The following is a 20,673-nucleotide window of genomic DNA, read 5'->3' as shown; positions in this document are numbered from 1 at the left end:
AAAAACAGAGGCACACATACGCAGTACACGGGGTCCGCTGGTTATTTGTAGCGCTGCTAATAAACAGACCATTCCTGTTTGACTAGGTGCGCTAAAGGAGCTAACTGTTAAACGGTGCCTGGATGTGACGTCACGCGCTTCAGGCTTAAAAACAAGACATTTAGGGTTCAGGTCACGCTCTCAGGCAACGACACAAAAATCACAACTCGTGCGTTCACTTGGCTTTTCACTTTTATTTTCTGTTTAGCACATGAATGGAGACAAATGACAAAAGTGTGAATATGATGCCGTTGTGAACTCGGCTGAGTTCCGATATGAAATGTCAAGACAGTGCAGTGAGACTGCAAATATAAAAAAAAAACATCATGGAGTTTTGGTTTTAGCACATCAAAAAAAAAAAAACAGGTAATAAATAAGTAACAGACTTTGGAGTGTCTTGGTTCAACAGAGTCACAACAGACGTGAACTGAAATAAGATGAAGGCACTTTTTTGTGAACTGACGTTTTCACAAAATCATGTAAAGATCGTGAATTGTTGGTGATTTCCTGAGAGGCACCGCACGACCAAGACCAAACCAAGACCAAAAACAAGCTGCTCTGTATCTTTGTTCTTACGTGTTCGTCCAATAAAAGCACCAGACCATGACTCAGCAGTTTTTTGAAAGCGGCTATATATACATATATAGCGTTATGAAATAAAATACTGGAATTTTCAGTAAATTCCATATTCCTGGAAGACATTATCACTCCTAGCTAGTATTGCTGTGATTGTGTAGTGCTACATCTGCATAGAAAAGAACAATAAAAAGCTAAAAAAAAACAACTATATATAATACTTTCTTGAACATGTAGGGGGCAGCAGAGCATTACAATGAAACGGGGAATTAACATGACCATAAAGTGAACTATGTAATGTAACACCTTGAATGTGATTATTGGTGGTGGGTTGTTGCACATGTTACTCCTTCATGTGAATTCGACCATACCTGCCCAAGGGAGTGTTTGTGTGTATGCACCAGCAGTGCTGGGGGCGGGGCTAAGAAGTTGTTGTTGTTTTCCTGCTCTCATTCAGACTGAGATCTGCAGGTCACCGGTCATAAAAGCTTGTGTTGTTTAGAAAACAGTTCATCTATGAAGGTTTGAGTCGGACACTGCTGATAAAATTTGAACTCGGAAATGGCTGGGAGAAAAAAAACAAAATCAGAGGATACAGAGCAGCTGTGATGGACCATGTGTGTCCTCTTTGGTCTGGACTTGCCGGTGCCGGCGTCGCCGGGCCTTTTGGGACTTCAGGGATCCACAAAGGACACTGCGATGTAGCGTACACCGCCGGTGGTCGGCAGGCCTTCGTGGTAGTGGGTGAGGCGGCCCGGGTGCATGAGGGCCCAGCCTTTACGGGGAGACTGGACCGCGCAGTCGTAGCGGAGGAACCTGCATCCACCGCCCTGCAGGTCACAGCGTGAAAACACACGTTAGCGTCGCACAGCTGCACGGGAACACGGTGGTTTTGCTTGCGTTAGCCATTTTTTTACACTCGTGATTATACACACGAGGAAACGTGATTGGTTGACATCAAATTCAAGGACTTTCCGGGACCAATTCAACTCAAATGTAGGTAACGAAAGTTGTCGACACGGCTTAAGACGTTAGCAGAGATCTTGGACATCACATCATCACTTGCTTAGCTTTACTCGCTCATTGTTCTGCATGGAATCTCACGTCAACGGCAGAGAGAGACGTTGTCCACAACACTGCACATAATGCAGGACGCATGAATCAGCAGGTGGCAGTTTTTGAGGGCCCGTGGGAACCCTGCTTTCATTTATACACAGATATGACTTAAAATGAATGGCCTTCAACAAGCAAAACCACATTATTCAAACATTAAAAACACAGCATTTATAATTTCCCTCAGTAAGTCAATATTGAACATGATTTAGCTGCGGCTGCTGCGCCTCAGTTCAAATCCATGGACTTGTGCTAACACGATAACGCTAATGATGCAGGGAAACAACACTTATGCACGTTAATGAACACACGGCTTCTGGCTTCAGCTGTGTGTGTGTGCGTGTCATGCAAAGAAAACGGATGATTCACAATGGAAACATGGCACATGAAACACCAGAGACATCATGGAGACGAGCATGCCAGAAATAATGATGGCATTCCTCTGTGCAGCGACACGACCGCGACGTCATGGCATCATGCTTTGCTTTCAGGACTCTGTGCTACACTGACTCTGTACGTTATTTGTTTTGTTATTCACTACATAGATTCATTTGTGGTTTTTCCGTGTTTGTTTACAGATGAGTCATACACTACCCTTCAAAAGTTTGGGCTCACTTAGAAATGTCCTTATTTTGTGAATGAATATAACATTAAATGAATCATAAATACACTCTATACATTGTTAATGTTTTAAACGACTATTCTAGCTGCAAACGTCTGGTTTTTAATGGAATATGTACATAGGTGTATAGAGGCCCATTTCCACTGTTCTAATGGTACATTGTGTTTGCTAATGGTGTTAGAAGACTATTGGATGATTAGAAAACCCTTGTACAATGATGTTAGCACAGCTGAAAACAGTTTTGCTGGTTCTTTGACGAAAGGGCAACATGATTATTTTTGAATAAAAAACATTATTTCTAATCTTGTCAATGTCTTGACTATATTTTCTATTCATTTTGCAACTCTTTTGATGAATAAAAGTCTGACTTTTTATGGAAAACACAACCAAAATTGTGTAGGTGAGCCCAAACTTTTGAACGGTAGTGTATATATATTTGTTTTTTGGGGGCATTTTACAGCCTCCAACAGAATTAATCAGACTGACTACATGGAAAAGTATGCACAGTCCCATCCTGCATGGCCTATTTAGACACGACAACAGGGCCATCTAGTGGACAAAGTAAACTACATGTTTTAAACACGTGTTTGCAGATTTATTTAATCTATCTTTATTTTATTTTTTAAAATACTTTCATACAAACCCCCCCCCCCTTCACTTAAAGGCGCCATATGTAAGAATGTGGCCAAAAACAGTTACTACACTCAAATTCAAAATACGTCTTTTAGGTTTCGTTTTCTGACCTAAATGGCAACCCGTGTTTGCTCGGCAGCTGAGACTCTACTGATTGCAATGACGGCGCAAGGTGGCGCCACATGCCAAAACAAAATATTTTTTTAATGCAAATATTTTGTCTGTACTGTTGTTGTTGGTGAGTTCAGTTTGTTATATGAACATTGTTCCTGAGTCTCTGTGACATATAAGGAGGATTTTATGGCCAGTTGCTTTAGATTTATTATATAATGCACCTTTAAAACTGGATCTTTTATTTCCTACATATGGAAGTTTCCTAAAAAGAGGAAAAGTAAAAACTGGCATCCTTCAAACTCTTCCGTTTCATAGTTCATTTTTAAGTCGGTGAAAGTGGGCTGAAAATGTAAAAACATGTCAAAGTGAAACCATGTCGGAGCGGCGTTGACCGCTGGTTCATGATTTCTAGCGTCTCCTGTTGGTCACACTCACCTGAAAATCAATGCCCATTTCATTGAGGGCAAGGTTTATAGTGAAAGTGGAGGCGTCGTGGTGTGGCCTCAAATACGGCTGCTCGTCTGGCTTATATCTAACTACAAAGGCCAATTCAAACAGAGCCTGCAAACACAGACAGACAAACAGACAAGAGAGAGGAGTCATGCAAGCATTCGCAGAGACACGGAGTCGTCGTCACATCACAGCTCCAAGCATGATCTCCGCTTCCTATTCCAGCATTCACTTCCAGAGGTGGAGCAGAGAAGCAGAGAGAGGGGGTGCAGACCATCTGCATCGTCATGTCCTGTAGCGTCTATTACCCACCGACCGCCAGCGCCGCCGCCGCCAGCGCCTCATTTACCTGGTAGTCAACGTCTTTGCTGTTGAGAGCTACGTTAATAGTGAAGGTGGAGGCGTCGTGGTGAGGCTCGAGCAGCGGCTGCTCGCCGGGTTTGTACCTCACCACAAAGTTCAGGGGAGTGGAACACTGATGAGAGAAGACATGTTGGTGAGGAGAACACACACAGAGCACACGACGACGCGCTCTACTCAGCGACTGTATATGAAGACGACTGTCTGTGCTGTTCAAACCACTACAGAGGGTCCAGAACGCGGTCAGCCCTCTGTTCACTGAGCTGGCATCAAATTCAAATCACTGATGCTATAGCCCTCAAAGTGCTTCATGGGTCTTCTCCCACTGACTTAAATGCTCTCCTAAAGGCTTATGTTGCCCCTCGACGACTCCTTTCATCCAAGGATTGTCGTCTGGCGGTGCAGGGGTAGCGTTCCTGTCTATCTTCAAGAAACTCTTGAAAATCCAGCTCTTCCAAGAGCATCTTCTGTCCTAGCTCGTACACTACCGTTCAAAAGTTTGGGTTAGGGTGTCCTTATTTTTTAAGGAAAAGCACCTTTTTCTAAATACACTCTATACATTGTTAATGTGGTAAACGACTATTCTAGCTGCAAACGTCTGGGTTTTAATGGAATATAGTCAAGACATAATCTTGTCTATGTCTTGACTATATTTTCTACTCATTTTGCAACTCTTTTGATGAATAAAAGTGTGATTTTTAATGGAAAACACACACGAATTGTATAGGTGAGCCCAAACTTTTGAACGGTAGCTAGCGCACCTTCACCCCCTCCCCTGCACGATCTGCACTCTCAGCCTCTATCAGTCCACTGTTCCTATCTAATAGAGTTCTTTCCAAGACTACTTCTACGTAGCTTATTCCTCTGTTAGCGTCTGCTAAATGCTAAAAGCAGAGTTGCTCATAATCAGGGCTGCCTCCATTATCGTCGACCAGAGTAATCATCGCACCAACAGCAAGACGGAGTCAAATAATAATTGAGAATTAGGAAATCGCACATTTAACACTTGAATTCAATAATGTTCCGCACAAATTGTTAAGGACGCGGCGGCAAAGGTTTGCCCACCGTTTTCAGAGAGCTCACGTGAAAGTCAAATGCTGGAAACACTTGAAGCTAACCGTTGTAGATCTGTATTGAGCTGGAATTAAACATGTGATTATAGACATAATATGAGACATGAAAACATCAACAGAGATTAGGGCTGAACCATTATTATCTTATCTTATATTTTTTTTAAAGACAGTCCAGTATTTGCTGTGTAATAATATGAAAATGTAAATGAGGGTTACCAAAAAACATCATCAAAATAGTAACTCTGGTGCTAAATGCAAAATTTTAAACTGATAAGAAAACTATGAATTGTTCAGCTCTGACATAGATGAACTTGATGATGATGGTTGAAGTCTTACCTGTGTGTAATAGCCAGGGAACATTTTCTCTGTGATGGGTGCGATGTACTCCAGTAAGAATTTACGCCACTCCTTATCAAAGTTGATTTGGTTCATGTGGATGTCGATGGTGGGGACGTTCTCATATCCACCCTGAATCCTTTTGTCCTGGAAACACAACAAATCACAGACCGTTTAAAGACCGTGTAGAGCACATGTAGAGATTCTCCTCTTTACCAGATTGTGAGCAAAATACAAACGTGGAGGAAAGAATGATTGGAGTGGAAAGACTGAAAACAATTGTTGTTACTCCTCTGTAAGGGCTGCAGTACCACTGATAAGTGAAAGAGGGAGACAGAGAGCAGTTTTTGTGTATAATGTCATTACAGTAAACTACGACCAAACTGCTGGAAATGCCACTTCTTTAACTGTTTGTTGAACAATTGTTTTGATACTGGAGATTTTATGCTTACTTTACTTTAATATTCTGTACACTCAGTGACAAACAGCGACATTCTCAAACTTATATAAACATATTATGTTTCTGCATTTACACTACCGTTCAAAAGTTTGGGGTCACCTATCCAATGTTTGTTGTTTTCCATTAAAATCACACTTTTATTCATCAAAAGAGTTCCAAAATGAATACGAAATATAGTCAAGACATTGACAAGATTAGAAATACATCATTTCACAAGGATTTTCAAGGGTTTTCTAATCATCCAATAGTCTTCTAACACCATTAGCAAACACAATGTACCATTAGAACACTGGAAATGGGCCTCTATACACCTATGTACATACTCCATTAAAAACCAGACGTTTACAGCTAGAATAGTCGTTTACCACAATAACAATGTATAGAGTGTATTTATGATTCATTTAATGTTATATTCATTAATAATAATTTATCTTAACAATCACACACACACACACGTATGATAACATACCGTATTGGCTCCTCCGGACCACTGACCAAAGTTCTCCATCTCCTCAATCAAGTGGTTACAGGCGATATCAGAGAACACAGGGAACCAGTAGACATCGGGACACGGCTGGTGAGACAGAGAGAAACGGTGTCAACACTGACTGTGAGACCATACAACATTCTTGTGTTGTTTTCAGTTAAAGAAGTGATTTATTTGTGTGTGTGTGTGTGTATGTGGGGGTCAACTCACGGTTTCTATCATCTTGTTGTTCAAAATGAGCGTGTAGTTCTCATGAATATAACGGTCCTCCCAGTCCTGCAACAAACACACAGGTATCGCGTATTGGCTCTTCTTCTTCATAACATACATGATCTCAAGGCTCTTTACATAGACAACATCATCGAGAGCAGAGAAACCCAACGATTAACACAATGAGCTAACACTAGATTAAAAAAACTCCCTTTTAACAGGAAGAAGAAATCTCTGCCTAGACAGGTTGGGGTGAAAGGACCAGGAGCAGATATACAACAACTGTGTCAAGTTCTAAGTTTATACAGGACAGTTAGAGTCAGTGATGACATGTTTATAGAACTGCAGTCATTTATATAAGCAGCAGCAGAGATTGTTGATAAAAAAAAATTATACTGATATCATAATAATTGCATAATAATAATGATGATGGCATGTATGATGATAATAATAATAACTAGAATGCATTTCCGGGGTAACTGCAGAGTGTGTTTGCTCGGGTGCATTTCACTAATGCGAGCAGCTAGTGGAACAGGGTGTGTTGATGCTTCAGTTGAGAATTTCATCAATATTTAATTTTTTCGGATCTTGTGCTTCCTCATATTGGAGTTCGATAAACGAAGGCGTTCCTGATATATGAGCTAACTTGTCGATTTCGTCTGGCTGTGACGGGCAAATGCTTCTGGAAATCAACAATCCTTCTGGTAACTTTTGTGATGCTTGTGGTCCAAGGATCACGTACGTCAAGTTTCGTGAAGATCGGACAAAATTTGTGACCTGTGAAAGTTTAGTTTCGCTTTCTATTCAATCCAATATGGCGGAAGAACGACAAGGGTCAGTAACACCGTCTTCAATTTCCACACTACACCGGTTCCGGCCGGACGTTCCAGAGTTGGACCGATGGAGATATCGGAAAAGGTCTAGGTCTGACCAAACATCTGGCTGACAGGAATAAGAAAACTAGAGAAGGACAATAGTGTGCTGCCTTTCATCAAGCACACTAATAATAATAGTAGTAGTAGCCTTGAAACTGGGAATTGGGAACTGGAAATCTGTACACATTCAATCACATTCTGAGTGATCACATTACTGCCGCTGCAATACCGACAAGCGACACAAGGGGGAAGCATCTCCTTCAGTCTACGGTGAGTCCATCATTAGTCAGAAAAGAGTCTCACCTGTGGGTTTTCAAAGATCTGCCACAGATCGTTGTGGAGGTGCGTGGTCTGACAGTTCTCTGTCGACAAGATGCGACCGAATGTGTGCATGTTGTTCACGTACATGAAGATTCCCTGGAGTGAAAAAAAAAACATTTACTTAGTTTCGTTTCATGGCCAGAGTGAGTAAAAACGACTATGACATATTTTTTTTTTGTTTTATTCATCGTCCTCACCTTGGCGCGTACGTTGTGGCAGAACGCCATGTCGGGGTCTAAGATGTGAGAGTTGAACAGCTCGTAGTCGGTGAGCTCTGTTCTCAGGAGACTGGCCTTCACCAGGTAAACGTTGGTCACGTACGGGACATTCCACACACCCCTGACAACCAGAGCAGTGTTACGTTACACACACACACACAGCGCTGGAATGTAACCTGATAAAATACTGTTATTAATATTATTGTCACTTTTTGTTCCTTTGCCCTATTTTACAAGAATATTCAATCATGTTTTCTGATCTGATCTCTTTATATTTGCTGTTCATTCAACACTTGTTACAGCAACTCTGCAGTTACTTCCACTTATTCACATTAGAATATGCTGTTCCCAACTTAGCTAATTCTTTTATATGCTATTTTGATTCCTTTTGCTTCCTCTACGACTTCTGCTGGTTTTATTCACTGAGTTTCATAGAGAATGTCAGAGTTGTTCTTACAGGTGCTGCATCATTTCTTGTTATTTGGCTAAATCAAAACAAAGGATTTCAAACACCAAAGTCACAGAATAACACTTCTGAACTTGCTAATGAGGCAGCGTCAATGACTCTGTGGATCAGTGACATCAATTCAATCCATATTGGCATTTTATAACCGATATTTTTAAGGTTCTGTAAAGGTGTCTGGACTGTGGTGGTGTCAGTAAATCTTACTCTCTCCGTCCTTGAACGAGGTCCACGTAGTCCTCAGACCTGGCGTAGAAGCCGTCTGCGCTCAGAGCTCCCCAGAAGTTGCTCCACAGACGACCGACTCGAGTTATCATCGGCGCAATAATGGGACTACGACACCGAAGAAGAAGAAGAAGAAGAAGGATTATTGTAGTTCTTCATGCCTGAGTGTAAAGAATTGACTTTGTTGTGGTTGTGACTGGAGCGAGTTTAGATGAAAAAGGGACTCACAGGTTTTGTTCGATGAGTATTTTGAGTGCGTTTTCGTGCTTTAAGACCACCTCGACGTCCAAACTGAAGAAGTAGTCGCAGTCCTCGTCCTTGCGGCACAGGTCACTGAAGGAAGGGGAAAGACACAGAGATCAAACTCAGCACTTGATCTAACTCCGCATGAACAAAACGAATCCACATCGTTAACTTTGCTGTGGACAGAACATGAGATGAGACGCACCTGAGGGTTGCTTTCAGTGCTTTCCTGTGCCAGGTGTCTAGTAGCTAAATCTGGAGCGTTATTATCTCTAGAAGACGGGTTTTCTAACTTCTTTAAGGCAAGGGACCCCCAAAAGAGGAGAAAACATTCCAAGGACCCCCACTAACATCAGCAGCCTACTGCCATTTTTTACTCATTAAATCCATAAAACTTCACAATATTGTGTTTTTCCTATTTCATTTAAATGCCCACCTGTGTAGTTGACCACTGCAAAGCTGTACTATAAGAGAGCCATTGCACTTCAGAGTGAATATCTCCTCCCTTGTTGTTGTGCCTGATACAACATGATTTGGTCATTTATTGCAAATTATTTTGTGGACGCCTGAGCTATGGGTCACCGACCCAAAGCGGACCCTAGGTCCCACATTGAGAACCACTTCTCTTAGTTCCCAAACAGCCAATGTGGCAGCTCTAATCTGACAAGATTGTTGGCTAAATGAAAAGTAAGACATTCCAGAATGCAGACGCGCTGCTCACTCGTCCACAGTGACCCAGGCCCAACGCTTTGTTACAGGAGCTTCCTTTAAAGTCCTTCAAGTTAAACTCACAAGCCAAGGTTGCGGGAGGCAGCTCCATCCAGCTCCTCCTCAGGCCCCAGGACCCGGACATCCCGATACAAGCTCCCATGATCCCGCAGGAAAGAGCTGACGTGGCGCTCATGATGGGGTTCCTTGAGGGAGAGGACAGAGTCTCATTGTCTCTCAGATCACAACATTTGCATGATGTGGAATTATTGATAAAAAAAACAAGTTCAGTGTTAGAAGGGTTGATGTTTTTACCTTGTTGAAAATGAAGAGCTTGAGCCTGTTCTTCGGATACTGCAGCTTCAGCAGGCGCTCGAAAAACACCGTGACAAAGGGGGTGGGCTGCTGGATGAAGATGCCAATCGCCACCAGTGGGTATTCGCTCTCCTGTGGGGGAGAAAAACATCACAAAGACAGTTTTTTGGGGTTTTGTTCTTTGTTCTTCGTCGTGAGATCACAATCGCCAGGAGCTCGTGAACAAACAAACCTTGAGCGCAGTGAGGGGGTGAAGATCCTCGTGACACACTGTGCATCCTGTCTCAAATGTCCACCAGTTGGGGATGTAGTTACCCAGGTAGTTGATCTGCAGCTGTAATAAAACACCGACATCATCACATCTCAAGGTTTTGAAAGGTCCGCTGTGTAAAATGTAGGTTTGACAATGATTCGATATACACTACTGTTCAAAAGTTTGGGCTCACCTTTGCAATTTTTCTCTGTTTTCCGTTAAAAGTCACACTTTTATTCATCAAAAGAGTTGCAAAATTAATAGTAAATATAGTCAAGACATTGACAAGATTAGAAATAATGACTTTTAGAACCAGCAAAACTGTTTTCAGCTGTGCTAACATCATTGCACAAGGGTTTTCAAGGGTTTTCTAATCATCCAATAGTCTTCTAACACCATTAGCAAACACAATGTACCATTAGAACACTGGAAATGGGCCTCTATACACCTATGTACATATTCCATTAAAAACCAGACGTTTGCAGCTAGAAAAATCGTTTACCACATTAACAATGTATAGAGTGTATTTATGATTCATATAATGTTATATTCATTGAAAAAAAAGTGATTTCCTTCAAAAATAAGGACATTTCTAAGTGAGCCCAAACTTTAAAGATAGAAACTTCAACTGAAAACTCTACAGTACGGATGCAGCAGAGTTACAGTATGTGTGTGATGATGAGTCCGTCTGGTACCTTGGTCGGTCCATTCCCATGGACGATGACTGGTAGGGTATCGTACAGCACGTTCCTGGCTCGTACTCTGCCGTCCTCAAATTTCAGCACCACCTCATCTGGGAAATACACACACACACACACACCTTCAATAACACATCTAAGAATTTTGTAACTACTCCAACTGTAGGAAACTGATAGTGTTACTTCCAAACAGGTACACTCCTTAGTGGGAGGCAGGCAGATCAAGTGGGTGGGAGTTTAAGTTTGTGTCTGCAACCAGGAACAACAGGAAGGAAAACACAGATTTTTTCCACATCATAAAAGGCTGACCTAATAAAAACCTACACCAGTTGACTCTCATGAGAATATGCTCACTGTTAAAACAGTGTCTGAGCAGGGTGTTTTTTAAATGTTTAAACGTAAAAAGCCACAGCTTCATCGAAGTTAAGGAAAGTGGTTGTATTTGTGGTATTCAGTCAGTCCTCAGGGACACCATTCATGTTGTCTCTGTGAGCTCCGGCACGTCCGTCTCACACACGACTCACAAATTCCTTTCAGGAAAAAAAAAAAAAGTCCCTCTCAGAAAGAGCTCATGTTTAAACGTGCAGCTCCAGCTCAAACGTCTCTTCGTTTACATTTAACTTCACTGTGTCCTCTTCTCACTGTGACCACGGTGCATCAGTGGCTCTGCATGGGCCAGTTTACTGAGCACACACACAAACACACATAAACAAGCGAGCCGCACAACTGATGACCAGCAGTGGCTTTTTTTTTCAAACTTTTGGCACCAGTGGAATTTTCCATAGAAAGGAGGGCAAGTTGTAACATAAGCGGGGAACATAACACACACAATGCTGCTGTTGTACATGTGGTGCAGAACAGACAGTGAATCTGCCATTTCTCTGTTGATCACTGTATTATTATTATTATTATTGATCTAATCTCTGGATATTCATTGATGTGCCTTTTTTTATGTGATTTTCACTTTTACAATCTGCTTGCGTCTTTGCTTGTGCATGTTTTGGTCTCAAAGTAGTCACTGTGTGTCTTTATAGACAGTTATTAAAGGTTATTAAATGGATTGTAGCTTTGTAAACCACTCACTCTTCTGCACCAAAGTCCATGGAGAAAAACTTTATCAGGAAGATGGACTGTGTTATTTTTATGACTTCAGTGTTTATGTTTTCTCCAGATATACACTACCGTTCAAAAGTTTGGGCTCACTTAGTAATGTCCTTATTTTTGAAGGAAATGCACTTTTTTTTTTCAATTAATTTTTTTTTTTCATGAAATGAATCAGAAATACACTCTATACATTGTTAATGTGATAAACGACTATTCTTTTCTATTCTAACGACTGTTCTAATGGTACATTGTGTTAGAAGGCTACTGGGTGATTAGAAAACCCTTGTGCAATGATGTTAGCACAGCTGAAAACAGTTTTATTCGGAATAAAAATCATTATTTCTAATCTTGTCAATGTCGTGACTATATTTTATATTCATTATGCAACTCTTTTGATGAATAAAAGTGTGACTTTTAATGGAAAACCTGGGAAAAAGTGTATAAGTGATCCCACTTTTGAACGGTAGTGTACCTCAGTGACACAAACTGAGGTACACAAAAAAATCAAATGAGGCCGCAGTAGACCAGCAGCTTCTGTATGTCTGCGGGCGTAAAACGCTGAATTTATTTGTGGACTTTGGTGCAGGATTAAGCAGCAAATACATTCTTCGCACACACAGCGCTGCCAGAAATGACTGTGTAATTATTTAATAAATATTTCCAACACGGCAGCAGAGAACTGCAGCACCTCCTGTAAACTGGACACCACGTGTCGCACGCTGCCTCAGCTCATGTTCTGTGTTGGTAACAAAGATAACAAAGATCAGTAGCTGGACTCACCGAGGGCCCCGTGCAGGTTCTGGAACAGTCTGCATTTGCTGTCCAGGGTGATATTTATGGATTTCTGAAACAGGGGAAACATAGTTTTCATATATTTCAATATTTACTCTCACATAAAAAGTAACACACAGAACAGGAGTCCATATTAAAACAAAACATCTGTAAACAAGACAAAATTATGCCACACTTAAAACACCGCTTTCATCCGACTTGTCGACTCGGCGGTTTCTTTGCGTTAACGGTCAATAAAACGGCTCTGCACTTCCTGCACATGCTTCAAATTAAAATTAGGAGGAGATTCTCCTGAGCCACGGGAAGGTTTTTTAATGTGAAACGTCTGCACGGAAACTATCAAGTGTCTCAAAAAGAAAACGATAGGGGAAAATAATGCAATATAGTCATTAATAAATAAACAAATACAGGAATATATAACAAAAACTACAGTTTTCTACATGTATATATTTATTTTTCTATATTTCATGTAACTATCAGTTTATGTTATTCTACATTAAGTAGTATTTTTAGTGTTTAGTGTTTAGTGTTTACAGTAGTAGTAGTAGTAGTAGTTCCAGTACAAAACAGGCACATTTTGTTCTTCCTAGTCTTACTTTTTTTGCTGGATCGATGTAAATCTTGGTGAAGAACAGCTGGTCGCTGTCATCGTCTTCTCCCGTCCAATCGGAAACCAGCTCTTTGATGTTGGGAAGGTAGCCAATGAAACCTGAGGGCAAGAAAAGATGACAGAAGACTTGTTCATCTAACTATAATATTTTCAACTGCATAGCTGTGTACACTAGCAGTTAGTTTGCCGTTTCAAACGACCACATGACCTCTGATTAGCGCCAGCTCTTTTTTTTTTTTTACTGACTCAGACTGAAAACTGCAAACTACAGACCTGCTGTTTCTCCGCTATAAAAAGAAAAAGGCCAAATGCCTTCCTACAAAAATGACTAAAGGCCCTATTTAAACCAGCACATGGTCTCAAGTGCATGGTGTAAGTGTATCCGGGCGTGTCCAGCTCCACTTGAAAGTAGTTGTAACTCGTAGGTGTGTTTTGGGCATAAAATCGAGTGAGTTTACACACAGAGTCAATGCAAACGTGAATAGAATAGATGCTCGTCACTTTTGTTTTTTTTAATTTTGAATCCGAATCGTGTGATGCAGCAAAATTCCCATCGCTTGCTTCACTCGCTCAAGAAATATTTAGGGCCTGAGGAACATGTTGTTCCTGCTGAGATTATTATTTTTCTCTCACGTTGCGCTCATTTTTGAGGATGTTAATGTGCATAAAAACTTGTGAAATTTGGTACGGAGGTCAGGTGAGCGAATAATGTGTGCGATAGTGGCACAGGGCTAGAACCGGTTCGTAGCCCCAGGGCTCTATAGCGCCCCCAGAACTTGGGTCATGGTCAGAGAAATGTCATCAGATCGGGAATTTTGTAATGCTAAATCTTATCTAAGTCGCCCATAGTTGTTCCGATTTTAACCAACTTGATACACTTGTTGCTCTCATGATACCAAACACATTTCTAATCTAGTTCCATTAGCTCCGCCCACCCAGAAGTGAGCCATTTTGGAAAAACCAAAATGGCTAGTCTATGCATGAACAAACTCGTCCTAGCACGTTTGACGCGGCTAGCTCAAACAAGTAATGCAACGCAAAATCGTGAAATTTGCATTATTTGCTTTAGCAACTCCAGTTGAAATATTTGAACATAAGCATAAAAAAGTCTCGAAAACAAATTTGAGCTGAGATTGTTCCCCAAGTTCCCCACATTTTATCACAAACAGAGTTGTTGTTGTTGTGTGTGCATACCGGGCATAGAAGGAGAGGGCGGGGCAGAGAATGAGCAAGGAAGTTGAACAACCTGTTAACTTCAACTGAAAATATGAGCGTGTCACTGGATTCAAGCCGTAGGTCACAGTGTTGTTGCTTAGCTCCAGGTCTGCTAATATTTACGTAGCTTACAGGCACGAGTAACTTGCAAGGAAACACAAATTCTTCACATTGTGAGTGGTGTTTCGTAACAATGTGAGAGCAGACTGGAGTGACGGCCATACCTCCTGAGCCCAGGAACCTGTTGCCCTCTCTGACGTGGGGGTGTTTGTCCTCCAGGTGTCTGTCAGGCCAGATCAGGCTCTCAGAGGAGAACACCACCTTGTGTTTGGCCTGCTGGAACTTCTTGAGCAGCTCTTTTGGCCCCGAGGCAAAGACCACATCAAAGCTGTGTCACACAGGGAGAGAAAATAGAAATGTTTACTGCACTGTGTGGCTTATGTGTGTACATGTAATGGAGGGGTTGCCTTTATAAGACGATAGCATTTTTTTTTACGTGGAGAGGAAAGTTGCCAGTGGTCGCGTTTACAGGCAAGAAAGGAAACTGTTTGATTAAAAGCAGCGACTGTATGTCGCTCACTGGCATCTGTTTACAAAGAGTCTAAAAACAGCAGCATCAGACATGAAGTGCCAAACGTCTGCTTGCAAGTATGTGCCTGCAGAGCTGTTCCTGCTGAACTTGTAGAAACAGTGATTATGGAGGTGTAAATGTGCACTTGAAACAGACTGGAAACACTCACAACCAGCGTGCCGCAAATGTCATTGTGTTAACCATAATGTTTAAACAGCAAGTGTGCAGGATTAAGTCACTAATGCACTACCCTTCAAAAGGAAAAACACATTTTTTCAATGAATATAATATTAAATGAATCAGAAATAAACTCTATACATTGTTATTGAGGCCCATTTCCACTGTTAGACATAGAAGGCTATTGGGTGATTAGAAAACATTTGTACAATGATGTTAGCACAGCTGAAAACAGTTTTGATGGTTCTTTGACAAAAGGACAAAATAATAATTTGGAATAAAAATCATTATTTCTAATCTTGTCAATGTCTTGACTATATTTTCTATTCATTTTGAAACTCTTTTGATGAATAAAAGTCTGACTTTTAATGGAACACACAACAAAATTGTATAGGTGAGCCCAAACTTTTAAACGCTAGTGTGCATGTTATCGTTTAGTATTCATTGGTAACAAATCTTTTAGAGTGAATGTAACAAATGTATGTACCATAGCATATTTAAGACTTACTTCCACCTTTAAGACAATGTATTATTACTCTGTTCATTATTTATTTATTTATTTTTATTTATTCAATTTATGTAATTAACAAAAAATGTATCTGCATAGCACCGGATCTGAGCATGAAATATCTCAGGGCACTTAGCGATAGTCGAGGGAAGAAAAATTCCCTTTTTTGAATTGTAAATAGCAACTAAGAGGAAATTGGGGGGGTAGAAAAGCACAGTTCTGCTGTTAAATACTGTTAAGATCAGTACCTATTAATGGTGCTACCCACAATGATTATGCTGTAATTATCGTCTCTAATGACAATAATCATTGTGATCATCATAACCGGCAGTTGATTAGCAGGGTGAAGTTTTTGCAGAAGGAAAAACCTCAAGTGCAACCGCACAACCTCAACACTGTCAAAACAGTGACAGCAAACAAGTCCGTGCGTATCGAACTGGATGGAGAAGACAATCGCTGCCCGGAGGACACGCAGAGAGTGAGAAATCTGAAGTCGTCCGGAAAGAGTGGATTTAACAGGTGAAAGTGAACCTCTCTACTCCTCTACCTGTCAATAAAAAGGATGACTTTGTCCTCATCCTTCATTTCTCCCAGAGCCGCTTTGAGGAGTCGCACCTTCTGACCTCCTCCTGGAGCCGACATGTAGTCGCCTCCTCTCCATGTCTCACCCTGACCGAGGACCTGAAAGCATACAGAAAGTACATATACTGTGATCTTCTTCCTTTGTAACACTGAAATGTACACTACTGTTCAAAAGTTTGGGCTCACTTAGAAATGTCCTTATTTGTTAAGGAAAAACTGTTTTTTTTATATAAAGAATATAACATTAAATGAATCAGAAATACACTCTATACATTGTTAATGTGGTAAACGACTATTCTAGCTGCAAACGTCTGGTTTTAATGGAATATGTACATAGTTGTATAGAGGCCCATTTCCAGTGTTCTAATGGTACATTGTGTTTGCTAATGGCGTTAGATGGCTATTGGATGATTAGAAAACCCTTGTGCAATGATGTTAGCACAGCTGACAACAGTTTTGCTGGTTCTTAGACCAAAGGGCAAAATGATTATTTGGAATAAAAATCATTATTTCTAATCTTGTCAATGTCTTGACTATATTTTCTATCCATTTTGCAACTCTTTTGATGAATAAAAGTCTGACTTTTAATGGAAAACACAAAAAAAACTGTATAGGGGAGCCCAAACTTTGGAACGGTAGTGTAAATAATGGAAAGCTGTGCTTTTAAAACACATAAATGAAGATTTACAGGGCAACAGTGAATAACAGTTACACATTCTTTTGTGTACCGACAACAGGAAATGAATTTGCTGTACTTTCCTACCTTGACGGTGTAGTTGAAGTGTTTGGCAGACCTCATGAAACGCCTGAAGCCGTCTGTCTCTTTGGTTGCGACTGTCACGACTAGAAGTTTATCTGGAAGACACAACATTTTCTCGCCTTAAGCACGGATTGACCCAAAAAAGGAGCTGCCGTATGTGACAGCTTCAGTGATTTGTGTCCTGAGTGTGCTCAATAACAGTCTTGTCTAACGGTAACCAAGCAAAAGTAAAGCTGAAAAGGTGAAAGTTTAAAACTCCAATCACAAGCGTCGTAAAAAAAAGTCTGTGCATCTACTCCGTAAATCGGCCACCCTGACAGCTGCGGGGATGGTTACGTAGCCTTGCAGCAGGGTGACCAAGGTATTTACTGCTTTGCAAACATCACTGATGAAAAAAAAAAAAACAGAAAGAAAAAACATTATCTCTTCCTAAGATGTTCTCTTCCACAGTGAAGAGCAAAACTGTTGGAATTTAAGCTACAGTATGTAGGAACAATGATAAACACTACAAAGACAAATCAGTGCACAGATTGAAAAAAGGATAACAGCAGAAATATTGTCTTGCTATTGAGTATTTTGAGTATAAACTTGGTTCCACCACTACAAGTATAATGAACAAGAACAATCTGCACACACATTAACAGGTAACCAAATATTAAGTATGAGTCACGTGATATGCCTATTATACTCAGACACATGATTTAAGTGTCTGCAGAGGTGCAACATGACAGACTAATTGGGTGATGCATTATGATTTTGGAGGCCAGCGTTTGAAGGTGAACAACACTTCCCTGCAGGGACAATAAAAGTAGATTTGATTTGGCTTGGATTTGCTAAATAACGCACAACAGTGTGACATACTATACAACGGAAACCAATTCATATCTGAGAGTTTATCAGATGCTTCGGCTTTAGCAGTTTGGAGGAGGGCTTTGCTTTCAAATTTACAAAATTTCAGTTTGACACTTTCATTAAGGTGTGACCAATTTAAGTAATATTTTGAAGTTGGTTAATCATCCACTTTTTTCATTGTGTGGTAATGTTCCATCACATCACATTTTAAATATATGAATGCTTAATTGTATGGAAGCTTTTTCCAGTCATAATTATGAGATACTAAGTCATAATTATGAAATTCTGAGTCATTGTTATGAGATACTAAGTCATAATTATGAAATTCTGAGTCATTGTTATGAGATACTAAGTCATAATTATGAAATCCTGAGTCATTGTTATGAGATATTAAGTCATTATTTTGAGATAGTATCCCATTATTGTGAGATTCTGTCAAAATTATTGCTGAGTCATTTTTATGAGATACTAAGTCATAATTTTAAGATAGTAACCCATTATTATGTGATACTATGTCACCATGATTAGATACTAATTCATAATAAGTCATCATTTAGAGGCAATATCCCATTATTATGACGTCATAATAATGAGATTCTATTTCAAAATTGTGACTTACTATATCAAAATTATGACTTAACATCTCATAATTATGAAATCATTTCTCATTATGACTTACTACATCATAGTTATGACATACTTATATGAGTTTTTAGTTTACTTTTCAAGTGGCATAAACGGGCTTCCGTAGAAGCGAACCTTGACTCAAATAATAGGTAAATCGTAAATCAAATTTGAGCTGAATTTGATATTTTCCCCCAAAACTGTTCATGCTGTTGATACTGAGGCGTCCTGTTTTCAGAATTCTTACCATATTTCCACGTATGTGTTATTCGAAATGCAGGAAAAACAGTTTTATAAATAAAATATATTAACTTCGCAACATGTACACCTAGCATTCCATAGCTAGCCTAGCCTGAAGTTAGCGTTAGCGCAGAGACGGACAGCGCAGCGGCTCCACAGCAGACCCGTCCCCGTCCACGTCAGCGGCATGGAGGTCCTTCCCCCCTCCACTTCCACCGTCCCGTCCACACGCGTGGGCTCAATTCCACACTCTGTGACACGGTAAATCTCATATACGTTCAAATATGTCCCGCATTATTTATAAAGAGTGAATAACTGTTAGCAACGTCACGTGCGCGTGCCAACTTTAAATCTCAGCCTTTCCACACGGGACCAGTGTTTTCCAGGCAACAGCCCAAAAACGCTGCTGCTGCACGGACACAGGACGTTTGTCCACACACGACATCCATGTCTGTGCCGAGACAACCCGGGTCAAACCCGAGCCGACAAATGCTGACTAACTCTCTGTGTCTGTGTCTGTGTCTGTGTGTGTGTGTCGGCGGGTTTCACTGTACCTCCAGGGACTCGCTGCTCCCCACTGGCCGTCACGGGGAGAAGAAGCAGCGGGCAGAAAAACAACAGAAACCACCCGAGTCTCATCTCTGAGTCCTGTTATTAACACGGGTCCTGGGCCGATGTGACGAGTGCGAACCACCGCCGTGTTCGTCCTAGTGAAGACTGCTGCTGGACCCGGAGAGGAGGCGAAGTTTGCTCTAGAACTCTCTCTCTGCAGCGCCGCCCCCCTCTCTCCCTCTAATACACACTCACACACACACACGCTCTTTTTCACTCACAAACCCTTTTTAACTAAAGTATACGAATTAAAGTGAAAAGGGGTCATTTTCTACGTCACTTATACGTTTTAATAACATAGTAATAGGCGTAATAGTGGTGTTAAAGTGGCTAATGATGATCCAGCTGCAGCTGCTCTGTCTGTGTGTGTGTGTGTGTGTGTGTGTGGACATGAGCGTCTGCACGTAGCCCAGGGGTCTCAAACTGGCGGCCCGGGGGCCACATGCGGCCCCCCCAATCGATTACATGCGGCCCCCCACTCAATATCATGTTATAATGAAAACATGGCCGACGACCTCACCGTCCTTTAAACACAGTGTAGCTGAGGCACAGCTGCCAGCGAGGTTATAGAATATAATATAATATAATATATGTTTGCTAGCAATGTTTTTTATAACAGTAGTAATAATACATTTGGTCATAATTATCCCATTATTAAGTGTATCATAATATGATATATGTATATTATACAACATTCAATTACATATATAAACACACTTGTTAGGGCCCGAGCCACAAACGGCAGCTCCTGTCACAAATTTTAATTACAGTTGTCCGCACTATTATTGATGTAATTGAAAATAAATGTCTGTTTTTGATATTAATACATTGATTTTGCATCATAAATTTTTTTTTTTCACTTTTTGTTCTCTAGGCCCTCCATCCACTACAAAGAGTCTTTATGTGAGGAGGTAGAACTACATCACATCTGGACAATGAATGAAGATCAAGTTTCACTACAGCACAAAAAAAAAGAGCTGCAACCTGACCGCAAGAAACATGCCATTTATAAGATAGAAGATAATCCTTTATCAGTCCCACAATGGGGAAGAGTACAGGGTTACAGCAGCAGAGACAGCCCAAGTAATCAGTCCTGTGTAAAGGACCTAAAAGGTAAAGTATCTGCACAGAAAATGACTTAGTTAAGGTTTAAGAAGTTAAAGTCACTCTTTTTTTTCTTTAAAAAAAAAAATATATATATATATTATTTACAGTATGTGACATTCAATTCCTG

The 20,673-nt window shown here is 40.6% G+C and overlaps 1 protein-coding gene across 2 annotated transcripts; it reads right to left on the bottom strand.

Annotated features, from left to right (window-relative positions):
* Positions 1 to 218: 218 nt before the first annotated feature.
* Positions 219 to 19,601, bottom strand: plod1a (procollagen-lysine, 2-oxoglutarate 5-dioxygenase 1a). 2 transcript variants are annotated; one of them, XM_083895130.1, is made up of 19 exons: positions 19,382 to 19,599; positions 17,115 to 17,206; positions 16,317 to 16,450; positions 14,738 to 14,901; positions 13,285 to 13,397; positions 12,677 to 12,740; positions 10,790 to 10,887; positions 10,074 to 10,175; positions 9,842 to 9,973; positions 9,611 to 9,732; positions 8,804 to 8,908; positions 8,558 to 8,683; positions 7,867 to 8,008; positions 7,652 to 7,765; positions 6,474 to 6,539; positions 6,246 to 6,350; positions 5,317 to 5,463; positions 3,533 to 3,658; positions 219 to 1,445 (listed from the first exon to the last, which is right to left on the bottom strand). In XM_083895130.1, exons 1-19 carry the CDS (start codon positions 19,464 to 19,466, stop codon positions 1,290 to 1,292), a joined length of 2,193 nt encoding a protein of 730 aa, XP_083751256.1. In that variant the 5' UTR covers positions 19,467 to 19,599; the 3' UTR covers positions 219 to 1,289. The 2 variants fall into 2 exon arrangements, with proteins under 2 accessions (XP_083751256.1, XP_083751257.1); XM_083895131.1 differs by lacking the exons at positions 219 to 1,445; positions 3,533 to 3,658 and adding an exon at positions 3,685 to 4,022 and having other exon boundaries at positions 19,382 to 19,601.
* Positions 19,602 to 20,673: the final 1,072 nt, after the last annotated feature.

The sequence above is a fragment of the Microchirus variegatus genome (genome assembly GCF_963457635.1).
Source record: "Microchirus variegatus genome assembly, chromosome: 9".
Classification (NCBI taxonomy): domain Eukaryota; kingdom Metazoa; phylum Chordata; class Actinopteri; order Pleuronectiformes; family Soleidae; genus Microchirus; species Microchirus variegatus.
This window is presented reverse-complemented; position numbering and strand designations above follow the sequence as displayed.

Coding starts and splice junctions, on each gene's coding strand:
- plod1a (XM_083895130.1), bottom strand. CDS start 19,466: ATGAGACTCGGGTGGTTTCTGTTGTTTTTCTGCCCGCTGCTTCTTCTC. Junction 8,909..9,610: donor GCCTCCCGCAACCTTGGCTT/GTGAGTTTAACT, acceptor CCCTTCCTTCAG/TGACCTGTGCCGCAAGGACG. Junction 8,684..8,803: donor ATACTCATCGAACAAAACCT/GTGAGTCCCTTT, acceptor TCGGTGTCGTAG/TCCCATTATTGCGCCGATGA.